We start from the raw sequence: 18,729 nt of genomic DNA on the forward strand, positions 1-18,729 counted from the left end.
ATAAATGCAGGGATGGCCTGAAGCAGCAGTGGTGTGGCAAATGGAGCAGAGGTCATGGTTCTCTCTTGTCAACTGCAGGAGAAGAGCAGAGCTGCCTTCTGACTGTCAGCTTGCTCCTTCTCCCTTCTGTCCACTCTAGGGTGAGGTGGATGTATATATCAGCAGTGAAGGAAATGGAGTGTCTGTTCCCTTAGCCAGGCAGACACTTGTAGTGAAATATGTTCTCCTGTAGATATTATGGTTTTTCCAGCACCAGGGTCTATTCAGGGAAGCAGTTGAAACATACATCCCAAGGCTGCTGGCACTTAGGGCTGCTGAAAAGCCTGGGTGACTATCTCTCAGTAATGCTGTGGAGCCCTGGGAGTCAGTGTTGTGGATTGCCTAGCCCTCTTTCTATGCACGCCTGGGAGGCTGTTATCTCTTTGCAGTGGTGAAATGTGGGGCTCATGCCTTCAAGCTGTATCTTGCCTCGTGACTTGTCCTTCACAAGGGAGTTCTGGATTAGTTTAAAATGTTCTGTTCTTGTCTTACCTTCCCTTTCTTCTGCTACCACCTCCTCTTTCTCTCCCCTTCCTTCCCCCTCGATTTTCCTGTGTCAGACTGCCTCCTCCTTATGCTCCCCCCAGCCCACCTGTGCACTCTCCCCCACCCCTCCCCTGGCTTTAGCATGACCTGAATTTACATTTCCTTCACCTTTTGTGCACTGACATACTGTTTTTTCTTAGGGGGTCTTATATTGCTCCCTGGTTAGTAACAATGGACTAATTTGTCTAATACTCCTTGGAATGTCGTTCCTGGGGTGTTTGCCTTTTTTTGGGCTGATGTAGACCAGAATCTTGTTTTTAATAGCAGCTGTGGATGAGTCACCTCAACATTAGTAGTCCAGGTTTTCTAGCAAAGGATGTTGCTGGCTGGTTGAAACTGTTTATTTTTCCTCTGTCTCCTTCCCTGCCCACCTCCCTCTACTGTAAACTGAATGCTGCTTGTGGTTGCTCCTGTTCTCTGAGTGTCTATGTGCTCTATGAGGAAGGAGAATAACAAAGAAGGAAGGTACCAGCACATTTTAAGTTTTCTGCCCCAATCTTTTGCCTTGGCTTTGGTAATTAGAAGGAAAGTTAGAGGCATGTGCAGTCACAATTTATACTTTTTCAGGTACAGAGAGACATGTAAGGTAGATATGGCGGGAAATCTTCCTAACAATTAGGTTACCATTAAGACAGATTGTTCCTCAGTTTGGTATCCTCACCTTCTCAGCACTTCATGCTCTTACCTTTGCTGCCTCACTTTGATGACCTCTCTGTCTGTTTGCTAAGTCATAGATCATTTTGTCATTTTTGGGCTCGTCACATCCAGGTGTATAGTATTCTCAGAAAACCAAGGGAGCCATTACTCAGCCCATCTTTTGTAGTTCTCTTCCATTTGACCAAATCAGATATGTCTAAGGTTAGAGGACAGGAGCAAGCATATTTAGTGTCTGAGTTTTATTGTCTGCTGATTTAAAAACCTTTGAAAATTACGTACAACCATTTTTGAGCCTTTCCAAGAGCTTGCTATGGAGCAAGACCATTGAGATTTATCTCTTGGGAGGGTGGCTTTGGAGGCTGGTCAGCATCAGGTTAAATTTTCTGTTCTTTTGTGATCTGGATGAATGACCATCTTCCCAGGCAGGCTTCCTCTCCTGCCATTCATCTCTGTCTATAGCAAGGATTGAGACTGCAGGGTCCCTGTGTTTATCAGACTGCACAAACAGGACATCTAGAAACCTGCTGTCAGCAGGTCTCTCCTGAAGCCCTCAGCAGCTGTCTTTGCATAAAGATATTCATAAGGAGGGTAAAGGTGTGGCTACCCATGACATTGCTGTCTGTCTGCTTTCAAGCCCAGACCACCTACTAGAATGGATATGGCAAATAAGCATAAAGCAGACTTCATTTTCATGTTTTCCATCCCTTTGGAAAGAGAGAGGGGGCTTTTGTAAAGCCCAGGTTAAGTGTTGTGGCCCATAGTTGTAAGTCCTACAGAAGAGGTGGTGTGTGTGCTTTATGACTATTATTCCAGGTATTCTTGCCCCTTACTCATTTTATCTGTTAATCTAAACGTAATTATAATTCCAGAACCCTCCCTAGCCCATATTCCTGCCCTTCCTGCCTCTTTTTGTAGCTGCTTTGCTTTCTGAGACACAGAGATACTGTAGCAAAGGCTTTGCTAATGACAGTCAGACTAGAGAAGCTTCAGATTAGATCAGTCACAAATATCTCCATCGTATATACCAGCCACTGGATAATTACATTCAGCTTCTTGAAAACTGTTGCTAGAACCGGGTGTGGCGGCTCACACCTGTAATCCCAGCACTTTGGGAGGCTGAAGCAGGAGGATTGCTTGAGCCCAGGACTTCAAGACCAGCCTGGGCAAAGTGGTGAGATCCCCGTTTGTATTAAACAAACAAAAGACTGTTGCTGGCACAGAAGTCTGTCATTCACAATTTTGACACACGGGCTATACTTTGGATTTCTGCCTGGAAAAAACATCTCAATGAGAATTCTGGTCTTTTAGCCTTAAGATGAATTCTCTTTAGGTCTATTAATTTATTTTCTTAACTCTTCTAATTAATTTGCTTATATTTGGGTCCCTTTTTCCCAGAAGTCCACATTGTTTTTTTGTTTTTTGTTTGTTTGTTTTTGAGACAGTGACTCGCTCTATCGCCCAGGCTGGAGTGCAGTGGCGTGATCTCGGCTCACTGCAAGCTCCACCTCCCTGGATTCACGCCATTCTCCTGCCTCAGCCTCCCGAGTAGCTGGGACTACAGGCGCCCGCAACCCCGCCCAGCTAATTTTTTGTATTTTTAGTAGAGACAGGGTTTCACCATGCTAGCCAGGATGGTCTCGATCTCCTGACCTCGTGATCTGCCTGCCAGAGTATTGGGATTACAGGCGTGAGCCACAGCGCCTGGCCAGAAGTCCACATTGTGACCAAATATAGGCACACCTTGTTTTATTGTGCTTGGCTTTTTTTTGCACTTTGCAGGTATTGTGTTTTTGACAAATTGAAGGTTTGTGGCAACCCGGCATTGAGTCATTGGCACCATTTTTCCAACAGCATGTGCTCATTTTGTGTCTCTCTGTCACACTGGTAATTCTTCCAGTATTTCAGATGTTTTCATCATTATTGTATCTGTTATGGTGACTTGCGGTCAGTGATCTATTGTAATTGTTTTGGGGCACCATGAACCACACTCATATAAGACAATAAGCTTAATTGTAAACGTTGTATATATTTTGACTGCTCCACTGACTGGCGATTCCCCCATCTCTCTTCCTCTCCTTGGGCCTTCCTATTCCCTGATACACAGCAATATTGAAATTAGGCCATTTAATATCCCTACAGCGACCTCTGTATGTTCAAGAAAAAGGAAGAGTCGCACATCTCTCACTTTATGTCAAAAGCTACAAATGATTAGCGAGCAAGACATGTTGAAAGTTGAGATAGGCCAAAAGCTAGTCCTCTTGTGTTATAAACAGCCAAGGTATGAACGCAAAGCAGAAATTCTTAAGGAAATTAAAAGGTCTACTCCAGCAAAACAATCTTACTGCTGATACGGAGAAAGTTTTAGTGGTCTGGATAGAAAATCAAACTAGCCACAACATTCCCTTAGCCAAACCCTAATCAAGAGCAAATCTCTAACTCTTTTCACTTCTCTGACAACTGAGAGAGGTAAGAAGCTGCAGAAGAAAAGCTGGAATCTAGTGGAGGTTGGTTCATGAAGTTTAAGGGAAGAAGCTGTTTCCATTAACATAAAAGCACAAGGAGAAACAGCAAGTGCTGATGGAGAAGCTACAGCAAGTTATCCAGAAGATCTAGCTGAGATCATTGATAAAGGTGTCTACATTAAACAACAGATTTTCAACATAGATGAAACAGACTTCTATTGGGAGAAGATGTTATCTAGGATTTTCATAGCTAGAGAGAAGTCAATGCTTGGCTTCAAAGCTTCAGAGGACAGGCTGATGCTCTTGTTAGGGGCTAATGCTGCTGATGACTTTAAGTTGAAGCCAGTAGTCATTTACCAGTTTGAAAATCCTAAGACCCTGAAGAATGATGCTAAGTCTACTCTGGCTGTGCTCTGTAAATGGAACAAAGCCTAGATGACAGCACGTCTGTTTATAGCATGGTTTACTGAATATTTTAAGCCCATGGTTGAGACCTACTGCTCAGAAATAAGGATTCTTTGAAAAATGTAACTGCTGTGTTGATGCACACCTCTGGTCCCAGCTACTCAGGAGGCTGAGGTGGGAAGATTGCTCAAGCCTTGGAGGTCAAGCGTGCAGTGAACTGCGATCACGCCTCTGCACTCCAGCCTGGGCAACACAGCAAGACCCTTTCTCAAAATAAATAAAAATAAACAAATATAATGTAACTGGTCACTGACAATGCACCTGGTCACCAGGACCTCTGATGGAGATGTACAAGGAGATTAATGTTATTCTCATGCCTAGTAACACAACATCCATTCTGCAGCCTATGGCTCCAGAAGTAATTTCGATTTTCAAGTCTTATTCTTTAAGAAATAAGGCTGGCCAGGTGTGGTGGCTCACACCTGTAATCCCATCACTTTGGGAGGCCAAGGTGGGTAGATCACCTGAGGTCAGGAGTTCGAGATCAGCCTAGTCAACATGGCGAAACCCTGTCCCTACTAAAAATACAAAAATTAGCCAGGCATGGTGGCACACAACTGTAGTCCCAGCTACTCAGGAGGCTGAGGCAGGAGAATCGCTTGAACCTGGGAGGTGGAGATTGCAGTGAGCCAGGGTGGTGCCACTGCACTCCAGCCTGTTTGACAGAGTGAGATTCTGTCTCAAAAAAAAAAAGAAAGAAAGAAAGAAAGAAGGCCATAGTGCTATTGATAGTGATTCCACTTATGAATCTGGGCAAAGTAAATTGAAACAACCTGGAAAGGATTTGCAATTCTAGTTGCCATTAAGAGTTTTGGCAATTCATGGGAGGAGGTAGAAATATCAACATGATACAGCGTATGGAAAAAGTTGATTCCAGCCTTCATGAATGACTTTCACAGATTCAAGATTGTAGTGAAGGAAGTAACTGCAGATGTGGTAGAAATAGCAAGATAATGAGAATTAGAAGTGGAGCCTGGAGATGTGACTGAATTATTGCAATCTCATGATAACACTTGACATGGTGGCTCATGCCTATAATCCCAGCACTTTGGGAGTCCAGGGCAGGCGGATCATCTGAGGTCAGGAGTTTGAGACCAGCCTAGCCAACATGGTGAAACCTTGTCTCTACTAAAAATACAGAAACTAGTTGGGCGTGGTGGCAGGCACCTGTAATCCCAGCTACTTGGAAGACTGAGGCAGGAGAATCGCTTGAACCTGGGAGGCGGAGGTTGCAGTGAACCGATATCGCGCCACTGCACTCCAGCCTGGGTGATTGAGTGAGACTCTGTCTCAAAAAAAAAAAAAAAAAAACTTGAATGGGGCCAGGTGTGGTGGCTCACACCTGTAATCCCAGAGCTTTAGGCGACTGAGGTGAGAGGATTGCTTGAGTCCAAGAGTTCAAGACCAGCCTGGGCAACATGGTGAAACCCCCTATCTCTACCAAAAAAAAAAAAAAAAAAAAACTTAGCTGGGCGTGGCGGTGCGTGCCTATATTGCCAGCTACTGAGGCCGAGGTAGGAGAAACACTTGAGCCTGAGAGGTTGAGGCTACAGTGAGCCGAGATCGCGCCACTGCCTGGGTGACAAGAGCGACCTTGTCTTAAAAAAAAAAAAAAGAGGCCGGGCACGGTGGCTCAAGCCTGTAATCCCAGCACTTTGGAGGCCGAACGGGCGGATCACGAGGTCAGGAGATCGAGACCCTCCTGGCTAACCGGTGAAACCCGTTCTACTAAAAATACAAACTAGCCGGGGCGAGGTGGCGGGCGCCCTTGTAGCCCCCAGCTACTCGGGAGGCTGAGCCAGGAGATATGGCTTAAACCCGGGAGCCGGAGCTTGCAGTGGAGCTGAGATCATGGCCACTGCATCTCCAGCCTGGGGCGACAGAGCGAGACTCCGTCTCAAAAAAAAAAAAAAAAGAAAATAAAAGAAAAAGAACAAAGGCTGGGCGTGGTGGTTCACCGCACTGTACATCACAGTGCTTTGGGAGGCTGAGGCCGGGCGGGCGGGGGGGGGGATCACCTAGAGGTCTGGAGTTCAAGACTACCTGACCAACATGGAGAACCCCGTCCTCTACTAAAAAACAAAATTAGCCAGGAGTGGTGGTACATGCCTATAATCCCAGCTACTTGGGAGGCTGAGGCAGGAGAATTGCTGAAACTCGGGAGGCAGAAGATGCAGTGAGCTGAGATCGCACCATTGCACTCCAACGTGGGCAAGAGCGAAACTCCCATCTCAAAAAAAAAAAAAAAAAAAAAAAAACCACCAAAAGACAAAATCTTGAATGGATGAGGAGTTATTCACTGTAGATGAGGAAAGAAAGTGGTTTCTTTTTAAAAATTATTTAAAAATTTTTATTCTCAGCATAGACACCTTGAAGTAGTTTTTAAAGGATGGAATCTATTTGTGGTGAAGATGCTATAAACATTGTTAAAATGTCAACAAAGGATTTAGAATATTCCATAAACTTAGTTGATAAAGGGCTTGAGAAAATTAACTCCAATTTTGAAAGCAGTTGTGCTGTGGTTAAAACGCTATCACATGCTGCAAAGAAATCTTTTATGAAAGGAAGAGTCAATCGATGCAGCAAAACTTCATTGTTGCCTTATTTTCAGAAATTGCCACAGCCACTCCAGCCTTCAGCAACCATCACTCTGATCAGTCAGCAGTCAACATTGAGGCAGAACCCTCCACCATCAAAAATATTACAACTCACTGAAGGCTCAGATGATCGTTAGCTTTTTTTTAAGCAATAAAGTTTTTTTTTTTTTTTTTTTTTGGAGATAGAGTCTCGCTCTGTTGCCCAGGCTGAAGTGCAGTGGCGTGATCTCCACTCACTGCAACCTCCGCCTCCCAGGTTCACACCATTCTCCTGCCTCAGGCTCCCGAGCAGCTGGGGCTACAGGCGCCCGCAACCCGCCCAGCTAATTTTTTGTATTTTAGTAGAGACAGGGCTTCACCGTGTTAGTCAGGATGGTCTTGGTCTCCTGACCTCGTGATCCGCCCTCCTCAGCCTCCCAAAGTGCTGGGATTACAGGCGAGAGCCACTGCACCTGGCGCAATAAAGTATTTTTAATTAAGGTATGTGCATTGTTTTTTAAGACATAATGCTGTTACATACCCAGTAGTCTATAGTATAAACGTAGCTTTTATATGTACTAGGAAACCAAAGATTCATGTGGCTTGCTTTATTGCAGTATTTGCTTTAAATTGTGGTGGTCTGGAACCACACCTGCAATATCTTCAAGGTATACCTGTGTGCAAAAATGTCTACTTGTATGACAGTTATTTCCGGGAGCGAGAGATGGGTGCTGGTTCCTTAGTTTGGCATGATATATTCTGGAAATACCACATGCATATGTACACGAGTTTCATGCAACACGAGATTCTCCTTTTATGGTCCCCTTGCTAAATAATCTTCTGGCAAACAAGTCATTAAAAGATGTTCTTGGTGTATGATGTGGCTGAGGAAAGTTCTGAAGGCTGTTACTCAGCTCTGCCATCTGATTGGATGTGGCTTAGGGGAAGTTGCTTGCCTTTAGTTCACAACAATTTTTTTTTTTTTTTGAGACTGGGTTTTGCTCTGTTACCCAGGCTGGAGAGCAGTGGTGTGCAGTTCAAGCAGCCTTGAACTTTTGGGCTCAAGGGATCCTCCTGCCTCAGCCTCCTGAGTAGCTGAGACTATAGGCATGGACCACCATGCTCATCTAATTTTTTTTTTTTTTTTTTTGGGAGGGGGTGGAGACAGGGTCTTACTATGTTGCACAGGCTGATCTCGAGCTCTTGAGCTCAAGCAATCCTCCTGCCTTTGCTTCCCAAAGTGCTGGGATTACAGGCATGAGCCGCCACATCTGGCCCACAATTTAATATTCTTCATCTGGCCCTTTGATATAACTGAAAAATCTAGTTGAGTCATGGCAAAGAAGATATGTTAGAACCTAGATAATACCATTCTTATCAGGTGATAGTCCTGATGACTCATGTATTTCAAGTTCTGACTAGAATTCTGCTCTCTTCTGAGCTGGGAATTTCTAGGACTTCTGTAGGAATCAGTGACTACTCTCTAATAACAAATATATAACTTGTACCCAAGGAAGGGAGGGTAACTTTTGGCAACTGAAATCATCAGAGAGGGATGGGATATTGTCTACTTCATTTTGAAATGGAGTTCCCTTTGTCTTTGCCTTTGACTTACGAGCCACAGACCTTTAATATTAGCAGTGCAAGAGGAACGCTGAGGAAACACCCTGTAAAGTTATTCTCTTTGTAGACTGGAACCTGCTTAAAGCAGTTAGGAATCAGCCAGCCATCTACATTATTGAGTGGTGGTATTATACAAAATTAGTTCTTAATGTGGAACGAGACAAAAACTTCTCCACCTGTAGTCCTAGCTACTCAAGAGGCTGAGGCAGGAGAATTGCTAGAACCTGAGAGGCGGAGATTGCAGTGAGCCGAGATTACCCCACTGCACTCCAGCCTGGGAGTGCAGTGAAAATTTTTATTTTCATAAAAAATTTTTTAAAAAAAGAAAGAAAATGACCTGGGGAGAGATAAAAAACCTCTCTTATTATTTTCCAGATAATTTTGTAGTGGTTGAATGTTTTATGAAGTGGCTTAGAAAAGAGGTGTAAGTCTTAAAATAGGGTCATTCTTTAGGTATACTTAGGAGAAAGGCAAGTACAGTAATTCCTCTTTGGAAACTGTAACATAAGCAAAACTACTATAATGAAACCAATTTTACCATAGGCTAATTGATATGAACAAGAGTTAAGTTCCTGTGACATATTTCTGGCTACACAAACGTCACCAAGCATCTAAATAAAGACCCAAAACAGGCCGGGCGCGGTGGCTCACGCCTGTAATCCCAGCACTTTGGGAGGCCGAGATGGGTGGACCACGAGGTCAGGAGATCGAGACCATTCTGGCTAACACGGTGAAACCACATCTCTACTAAAAAAATACAAAAAACTAGCCGGGCGAGGTGGTGGGTGCCTGTAGTCCCAGCCACTCGGGAGGCTGAGGCAGGAGATTGGCGTGAACCCGGGAGGCGGAGCTTGCAGTGAGCCGAGATCCGGCCACTGCACTCCAGCCTAGGCGGCAGAGCAAGACTCTGTCTCAGAAAAAAAAAAAAGAAAAAAAAAACCCCAAACACTTCTTATATTAAACATTGAAATAAATGTGAGCTGTATGTACATCTAAGAAAGATTAATAAAAATATAATTATTTGGTTTTTGGTGAATCAGTGAGTGACAACAGTCGATGTGGGGTGAGGTAAATCAAGGAATAGATGTTTGCAAAGTGAAAATTGTGAGGAACACGTCCTGCCACCATGTAGTTAAAACATAAACAGGAACAAATATGGTGAGCGCCCTGAGACTTAGTACTGCATCATTATTATTGTGCACCTGTATGATTATTGTATGCTTTACATATTTTTACATTATTTTATATTCATTTATTTTCCAATGTGCTTATGCCCATTCTGGCTCACAGGTGGCTGCAGCCTATCCTGGCAGCTCAGGGTGCACAGGGAAAATCTGCCCTGGACAGGATGCCATTCCATCACAGGGTGCACTCACGCACACACCCACGCCCAGTCAGACTGAGGCAGTCTAGACACACCAGTTCATCTAATGTGCACATATTTGGGATGTGAGAGGAAACCGGAATGCCCGGAGAAAACCCACACAGACATGGGGAAGTGTGCAAACTCAACACAGACAGTGGCCATGGCCAGGAATTGATTTTTTTCCCTCATCAGCATACAAAACAACATTTAATGAAATAACATTATTTGAGTACCAACTGTAAATGCATGGTCATAGAAACATGAAACAGCATGGAATATTTGGGGAATTGCTTTGTTAATAGGTGTGGCTGGACTGTAAATTTCAAGATGTGTAGCAGATGAGCCCCTAGAGTGGAGCTAGATCTTTGTCTTGCATGCCTTGCAAAGGAGGTGAACTTTATCCCATAGGCAAGAGGAAGTCATTGAAGCGTTTTAAGTTATGGAATAGCATCAAGTTTTACATAAGTATCTAAAAAGATAGACTGTAATAAGTTACCACTAAAATTCTAGGAGAGCATTGTATAAAGGGAGACAGTATTTGGGGAGAGGTGAGAGAGCTTCATGGATTTGAGCTGGGTGTTGAAGACTGCATAGAACTGTGAGAGAGGAATTGATATGGATGATGGGTATAGGCAAGGACATTCTAGATAAAGGGAGTAGCTTAAGCAAAAGCGTAGAGACAGGAGATTTACAGGGCTTATTCAGGGACCCTGAATAGATCTGTGGCTAGAGCTATGGAGTGTTTGTGATATGAGAGAGACATCAGAAAGCCCTGAACTCTGGATGGCCTGGAATGCCTGGCTGAGAAGTTTGGACTTTGTCTCGGGCCAGCCATCATCCAATATGTATTTTAGGCAGCTAACTCTGATAGTATTGGTTAAGGTGACCTAAAGTGACAAGTGTACTGATGCAGAAGAACCAGTTAAAAAGCAGTGGGCATAGTACAGGTGAGGATATCTGAGGGTTGCATTGTAAGTATTGATTTCTGAGGGCTCGATGTTTTCTAAGTGTGGAGCCTGTTTGTGAATGTTTTGGGGGGAATGAGCTTCCTGAAAGCACAGCCATCTTTTCTTGTAAAAAAAAAAAAAAATTGCTGAGTCCTTTTTTTACTCTTACTGGATCCAATTTTGAACTAAATTTATAAATTCACAATCACTGCTTCTTAGAAGAGCAGTGATTGGCATTGAGATCACTTGTCAATGCCTGCTGGCCCCACAGCCTGACAGCTATTGTCTAGGGAATAGTCCTGGGTTCTAGTCTTGGCTGAGGCTGTGATTTATTATCTGATCTTGAGCAGGCCCCTTTCCCATCCTAGGCCCCGGTGTCTGATGTGTAGAATGAGATTAGATAACCTCTGATTCTTGTAGCTTTAAGCTTCTTGGATCTTTGTTGGAGTTAACTATCTTAGAAAAATTTCCCCTGTCGGCCGGGGGCGGTAGCTTATGCCTATAATCCCAGTTCTTTGGAGGCTGAAACAGGTGGATCACGTCAGGAGTTCAAGACCAGCCTGGCCAAGATGGTGAAACCCCGTCCGTCTAAAAATGTAAAAATTAGCTGGGCGTGGTAGCAGGCGCCTGTAAATCCAGCTACTCGGGAGGCTGAGGCAGAGAATTGCTTGAACCCAGGAGGCGGAGGTTGCAGTGAACTGAGATTGCACCACTGCACTCCAGCCTGGGTGACAGAGTGTGAGACTCCATCTCAAAAAAAAAAAAAGAAAAGAAAAGAAAATTTCCCATGTAGCACGCAGAGGTGCAATAATGAAAAGTCTCAGAAAAGTAAGGGACCTTCCTGAGGATTAAGAATAGGCTATATGGTACCTGTCGAACCTCAGTGTATTTGTAAAATACATACTTAACCTGAATTCTAGCTCTTACTGAGGACTTTGATTTATTGCTTAAAAATGTGTAATATTGCTTAGCAACTTTAGAATTAATACTTTAGAATTCTAGAATTAGAATTACTGGGCAAGTAAAATACATACGAATATTTCTTAAGAGGAGTGAAGAAGAAGAGAAAGAAAATGGAACACGTCTGGATTGTGCCTGGGCTTAGAATGGGAAAATACAGCAGGAAAGAATTAAGCAGTGGGGGTTTGGGGGAGGAAGACATAACCCTTAGATTTATATGCTTATTTTTTAACATAAAATGCACAATAGGAATGTGGATTTGCATAATGTAGGCAGATGAAATTAAAAGGTAACATAAGGGAGGAGAGGAATTTGTAAATGGTAATTATCTCTTATATTACCATTCCTTGGAGAAAAATGAAGGCTCTGTCGTTCCAGGAGACCTATGCTATTAGCTGTGTTCCCTGTAAATGATATGAGCTGGGGCTGTGCCTTCCTTCCAGAAATCAAAGCCCTTGCATATGTGCACAGTCATTGAAAGTAGAGACTGGGGCCTCAGTTTCTAACCAACAGCACTCCAGTAAGGAAAGGAGTTGACCAAGATCACTGTGCTCTCTAGGGACAAGGCCAACTAGGCCTTCTGTTGTCTGGAGATTGAGTAGAAACAGAGCAGCATAGGGAAACAAAAAGTTTTTTAATAGTCTAATTGTCAGCAAAGTCAACTGTATACTGTCAAGAGGACAGTGGCCTTTTGAGCTTTTTGCTGCAAGAGCTTCATTTATAAAGGCCCAAGTCAGAGCTATTTGTCACTGAGGAGCAATGACAACCTGACTGTCTGGTCAGGACTCAGACAGCAGTCTGTAGGTGCATTTTTCATTCCTTCAAATTACAGCCTCTCTCCGAGGCAATTAATCCTAGGTGTTTAGCAAAAGAGCTGCTGCTGTGTTTCTCCCTTGTTCTGGAAATACATCTTCTTGTATTTAGCACTTGTTTTGGATACTTGATTGTTTGAAGGGTGTTTTTTTCTGGTAAAATCTTTGATAAGAAAGTATTTTTCCCCCTACTCCTTCCCAAATACCCCTCTGAGAGTTAATCAGAGATGCACAGAATTCAACAACTGGGAAAGCCATTAATAACCCAGCCAGCTTCTATCCTGCTGGCTCAAAGTCAGCTTCTGGCTGTTGGAATTGATGAGGGTTTCTCTGGTGTTTCCCTGAAAAGTATTCCTCCTGTGTTGAAGGAGCAGTACCAACATATTTGTGTACTCTGTTCTTCACACTTTTAAGTCACTACCCTTGGAAAGGGTGTTGGCTATGTCGTCAGACCCCGGTATTTAGCACCCTTCATTGTTCCTAAACTGTCTCTCTGGGTCTGCCTTTCTCTCACTTTTCATCTGGCAAATATCTTCCAATTCACTCATATTCAGTCTCTGCCTGCCTGACCAAATTTGTCTCCTTCTATCTCACAGAGGTTTGGCTTGATGTCGACCTTGTGTCAGCACTGAAATGAGTGGCAGATTTCTGTGTAGTTTTCTAAATATATCATTATTTTAAGTACTTTTAATTCCTTTGCTCTTTTGTTTGGAACTCATTCCTCTCCCTTCAGTTTTTCCCCTAAATATCCCATGCATTGAGATGTCTTTTCCCACCTCAATCCATTATCTCTGAATCTTCCCCTCTTTCTGGACTATAGAATCTAGAGAGTCATCAGTTACTGTTTCTGCCTTTAGTTATTTGGAGCTGTGCCTTTGGTCTGGGATTTCTGTGTACCAATACTAAAACTGATGGCCTTCTCCCCTCTTCTTGTCGAACTTAACCTTTTGTAGTATATTCTGACCTTTACCACCTTACCCATTCCGGTATTCAAGGTTTAACCTGCTCAGTAAATGTCTGAGCTGGTTTGGTTATAGGCTATTTTATCCTAGAGGTCTGTGGGTTCTTTTCTCCCATAGGCAGCATCTCATACAGTGTTTATTATGTTTCACATTTTCCTGGTCATGCTGGGTCCTCTCCTGTCATTTCTCCTTCAGAGTTCTCAACACTTGGAATTTGAAATCTTCTCTACTTTGTATTGAGATGACATTTAGCTCTTATTTCTCCATTCTTAGCCAAGATGTTAAATAAGCTGAGGACCAGCATGAACACCTCCCCTTACTTAACATGTTGCCTCTTTTATGGTGCCTCATGTAACCTTCAGTCTGAGACTGTGTGTATTTGAGTCAGCTGATCTCATTCTTGTTTTCCTCTATATATCCTCCAGTAATCTCTAAACACTATAAAGCCATTATCTCTGACTGTATTTTGCACTCTCTCTTTTCCATCAGTTTTTTAAAATGTTGGCAAAATACACATAACATAAAAATTATCATCTTAACCCCTTCACTTTATTTTTTTATTTTATTTTATTTGTTTTTGAGATAGAGTCTCACTCTGTCGCCCAGGCTGGAATGCAGTGGCGCACTCTTGGCTCACTGCAATCTCCACCTCCCAGTTCAAATGATTCTTGTGTCTTAACCTTCCGAGTAGCTGAGATTACAGGTGCTCGCCACCACGTCTGGATAATTTTTGTGTTTTTAGTGGAGATGAGATTTCACCATGTTGACCAGACTGGTCTCGAACTTCTGACTTCAAGTGATCCGCCCGCCTCAGCCTCCCAAAGTGCTGGGATTACAGGCGTGAGGCACCGTACCCAGCCCCCTTCCCTTTTTTTTAAATGAAGGGATAAGCTAAATCAGAAAGAAATTATTTTTAGGTTTTAATTGCAACAAAAAGATGCTTGTGACCCACGTTGTATGGGCCCATATTTTCCCCAGCCTTGGGGTTTGCCCTTTTTTCTCTGTTGTCTTCTTGTGTTCTTTCACCAAGCTCTGTGTTACCTTTGGGCACTGGCAGCGGCTCAGTACTATCCAGTGCACTGGCTTCCCCTTCCCTGCTCTTCAGCCCTTCTAATGAGAGATAGATTCGTGTTTGTTGTCCAGAAGGAAGTGAATCTTTGACTCTTGCAGGAGCAAATTGTCAGCTCTGTAATGTGATTCTGGGAAGGCCAACTCTCTCTCATGGGTGTGAAATAATTGGATTTGCCCCATGATGCTTCTTTTCTAGCTTTGTTTTCTATTTTTTATTTTATTTTATTTTATTTGAGATGGAGTTGTACTCTTGTCACCCAGGCTGGAGTGCAAAGGCGCGATCTCAACTCACTGCAACCTCCAACTCCTGGGTTCAAGCGATTCTCCTGCCTCAGCCTCCGAAGTGGCTGAGATTACACGCATGCAACATTGTGCCTGGCTAATTTTTTTGTTTTTTTTTTAGTACAGACAGGGTTTCACCATGTTGTCCAGGCTGGTCTCGAACTCCTGACCCTAGGTGGGCCTCCCAGGGTGTTGGGATTACAGGCGTGAGCCACTGTGCCTGGCCTGTTTTCTTTCTTTCTTTCTTTCTTTTTTTTTTTTTTTTAAAGAGATGAGAGTCTCTTGTTGCCCAGGCTGACCTTGGACTCCTGGACTCAAGCAATCCTCCCACCTCAGCCTCCCAGGTAACTGAGACTACAGGAGCACACCACTCTGCCCAGCTAGTTTTTTTTTATACTTTTGAGGCTTAGAGGCCTCCACCCTTTCCCCCCATTAGGATCCTTTTTAACTTCAAAATATTTTCTAACTGCTCTTATGATAATTAGTTGTACTTTTAGTACTAATTGATAAGTGAAATATACAGTAATGAAAAGCTATCATGAATTCAGTTATACTTTTAATTGAATTCATAATTTATCACAACAGTAGTATATTTGAAAAATAATAGTATGCTTAATTTGGAAACTATCTTATTTGTTTGATATTCAGCTACTCCTCTGTGTATGTGTATAATTTGTGGGCTCCCCAGTAACTGCAGTCTGCTGGTCAGGAACTCCTGATTCCATTATTCTTTTTAACCCCCCTTTTACATTCCATATAGTCTTAACTCTTTCTCCTTGCCCTTCCTTTTTTTTTTTTTTTTTTTTTTTTTTTTTTTTGAGACGGAGTCTCGCTCTGTCACCCAGGCTGGAGTGCAGTGGCCAGATCTCAGCTCACTGCAAGCTCCGCCTCCCGGGTTCATGCCATTCTCCTGCCTCAGCCTCCCGAGTAGCTGGGACTACAGGCGCCCGCCACCTCGCCCGGCTATTTTTTGTATTTTTAGTAGAGATGGGGTTTCACCGTGTTAGCCAGGATGGTCTCGATCTCCTGACCTTGTGATCCGCCCGCCTCGGCCTCCCAAAGTGCTGGGATTACAGGCTTGAGCCACCGCGCCCGGCCTGCCCTTCCTTTCATCTGCAGAGTTTCAGGTCAAAGGAGTAAGATATGTTAAGGAACACAGTGTGTGCTTTTTCTTTTGGGAAAATAAAAATCAAATACTTTCAATGGATCAGCTTCCAATATCCCTGGTATTGATTTGTCTCTTAATGCTCGGCAGCCAATTCTACCAAGATATAAAAACCATCATAGGCTTTTGTTTCTGGCTTGTGAAGTTCCCAGTGGTCCACTTAAAAGCCAAGTGTTGCCTTAACTTCGGTTTCAGGGCCAGTTTGAAGATTATCTCATTGATTTGAAGATAATCCAAAGGGAGAATTCAGAAAGTATCCCAAATCAAGCTCTCAAAGGTTCATTTATTTTGTGGAGTTGGTTAAGCAGCTAATTAACTGCTCTGTCCAGCCAGTGCCCTTTGGCTTATTGTTCCTTTGATGTACTGGAAACTAAAACATGTGAAGCTCCTTTCCTCTTTTCTTGCAGGAAGCAGTGAAGTGTAGTGGAAAGATCTAGGGCTTCAAAGTCCAATCTTCCTTGAATCCTGCCTTAACCACTTACTAGTTATGTGACCTTGGTATTTACCTCTCTGGTCTTTTGTCCACTTGTCTGTAAAATAGTAGTAATACTTCGTGGCCTAGCTAGAAGAATTAAATGGGATAACATATCAATAACCTTTTTATTGGAACCTAGTAGATACTTAATAAATGGCAGTTATTACTATTGCATGGATTGTTAACAATCTGTAAAGAAAACACCCAGACTTTGTATTCAAATGACCTAACATAGGATTGCATTTTCTAATATTCTTCACCATTGACAGTCTGTAAAAGAAGGTACTGTCTTTTTCTTGTGCGTTTTTTTTTTTTTCCTTTTACCTATCACTGATTTTTCCACATGGAAGACCTAAACATTTCATTTGAAGATAACCATTTGCCAAATGAAATTGGTGGGAGGATTTTTCTTCCTTTAAGACCTCCTCCCACAGCAGGTGTCTGGATAACAAGTAAAATAATAATAAATAATGTAAGACAACCCCCCAAGACACATTTTTCTTGCATCTTTCAATATAGAAAAAGTTTATATATATCCATTCCAAATCCTAAGATCTAAATGTGGCTTCAGTTTGAGATGCTAAGGGACCACATTAACTCAAGAAAAATCCTCCTCATTCCTGAGCTGTTGGTAAATGCTCATAAATCTCTTAGTTGAGGTTCTCCAGAAATATGTTTTATTAATGTGCCACCTAATTAGTGAGCAGCCAGGTGACAAATTTCTGTGGGGTCCTCTCCTAAGTGTAAGAATGTCATTTTGGGGATGTTTCCTTTTTGAGCTGGTGGGTACTTCTTTCTTAGTGACTCTCTTACATGTAGTCTTTTTGTTTTTTTCAGGGACAATGGTGACAGATCCAGGCACCGAGCTCCACGCAATGCCCGGATGTCTGCACCTTCGCTTGGACGCTTTGTCCCAAGGTAAGAACCGAGTTGCTAGCAACAGAGGGAGACTTCGTTAGAGCCTAGGATTTAGTTTTAAACCTACTTTCTGGTCTTTGGATTGTCCATATCTGGCATTGTTTCCTAGTGGGCCTACAGTCCAGCCCTGCTGTCTAAACTCTTGACGGATGATGGTTAGCCACATTCAAAAGAGATGAAAAAGTGGTGCTGGGAGAATCCTGTTTAAGAACAGAAGTGTTGGGGGAACTTTAGAAGGAAGGGCAGAAAAGGATAGATACAAATCCGTGGAAGGACCAATCTTGGAAGATTCTGTTCCTTTCTGGGCATCTGTGGATTCAGTGGGTCCCTTCGCCTAGATTTTTCAGTGTAGGTAGTTAGTATCTCCTTTGTTTCGTGGTAGTCTTTAGTCAGCTTTTCACATGTGATTCCTTCTTGTAGGCGTTTCTTGCTGCCTGAGTACTTGCCTTATGCTGGGATTTTTCATGAACGTGGACAGCCTGGCTTGGCTACTCACTCTTCTGTTAACAGGGTCCTGGCAGGTAAGGAAATGTTTGGCTTTTGAAAATGTGAAGGGGCAAGGAGCCAGATAAAGCTTCTCCCTCCTTTACCTATGTTGATGTGATGGTGTCTTGGCATCTGTCTGAAAATTCTATTTTGGGGTCCTGGTTTGATATTCTGTTCCTTACTTCAAGGCAGGAAATGGCAGGGTTGAAGAAAAATGTTTCTCTTACCCTATTTCACTTTCCCCAGACCTTTTTTTTTCTTTTAAATTATTTGTTTAAACCATTTGTTTCTTAATCCAGCAATTAAATTCTGGCTATGCTTTTAATTGAATGATAAAGGTGCCGTGTTTATGTTTCGGTTGGTGAGATACTCATGAGCCAGATCCTGTGATTTAATTAGGAGCTTAGTGCATACCTCTCCACTCCTTTGGTACTGCCAGCATGTGGAATTTCCAGGCACTGGTGAATCTTCTGAGGAAGGAGAACAGGGAGACACCCTTGGAGCTGGCTCAGAAATCTCCACAGAATAGAAAATGGGCTAGGCAAGCCCCACTGAAGCAGTTTTATTATTTATTTACTTACTTAGTTTTGAGACAGCGTCTCACCCTGTCGCCCAGACTGGAGTGCAGTGGCGCGATCTTGGCTCACTGCAACCTCCACCTCGCAGGTTCAAGCAATTCTCCTGCCTCAACCTCCCGAGTAGCTGGGACTACAGGGGCGTGCCACCACGCCCGGCTAATTTTTTGTATTTTTAGTAGAGACGGGGTTTCAGCATGTTAGCCAGGATGATCTCAATCTCCTGATCTTGTGATCTGCCCGCCTTGGCCTCCCAAAGTGCTGAGATTGCAGGCATGAGCCACTGTGCCTGGCCAGCAGTTTTATGATGGTTGAATAGTTTAGTGACAGATGTTTTTGGGC

The 18,729-nt window shown here is 43.1% G+C and overlaps 1 protein-coding gene across 4 annotated transcripts in view; it reads left to right on the top strand.

Moving 5' to 3' along the window:
- The window catches only part of LOC108521970 (activating molecule in BECN1-regulated autophagy protein 1), a 105,713-nt gene extending 87,794 nt beyond the window's left edge, over positions 1–17,919 (top strand). For all 4 annotated transcript variants that reach the window (XM_017862066.1, XM_017862067.1, XM_017862068.1 and 1 more), the window contains 2 exons: positions 17,246–17,326; positions 17,747–17,919. In XM_017862066.1, coding sequence (XP_017717555.1) covers positions 17,246–17,326; positions 17,747–17,870 — 205 coding nt within the window. In that variant the 3' untranslated portion in view covers positions 17,871–17,919. The remainder of the gene's footprint in view (positions 1–17,245; positions 17,327–17,746) is intronic.
- The last annotated feature ends 810 nt before the right edge of the window (positions 17,920–18,729 follow it).

This window comes from Rhinopithecus bieti, unplaced genomic scaffold (genome assembly GCF_001698545.2).
Source record: "Rhinopithecus bieti isolate Rb0 unplaced genomic scaffold, ASM169854v2 scaffold_61533, whole genome shotgun sequence".
NCBI lineage: Eukaryota > Metazoa > Chordata > Mammalia > Primates > Cercopithecidae > Rhinopithecus > Rhinopithecus bieti.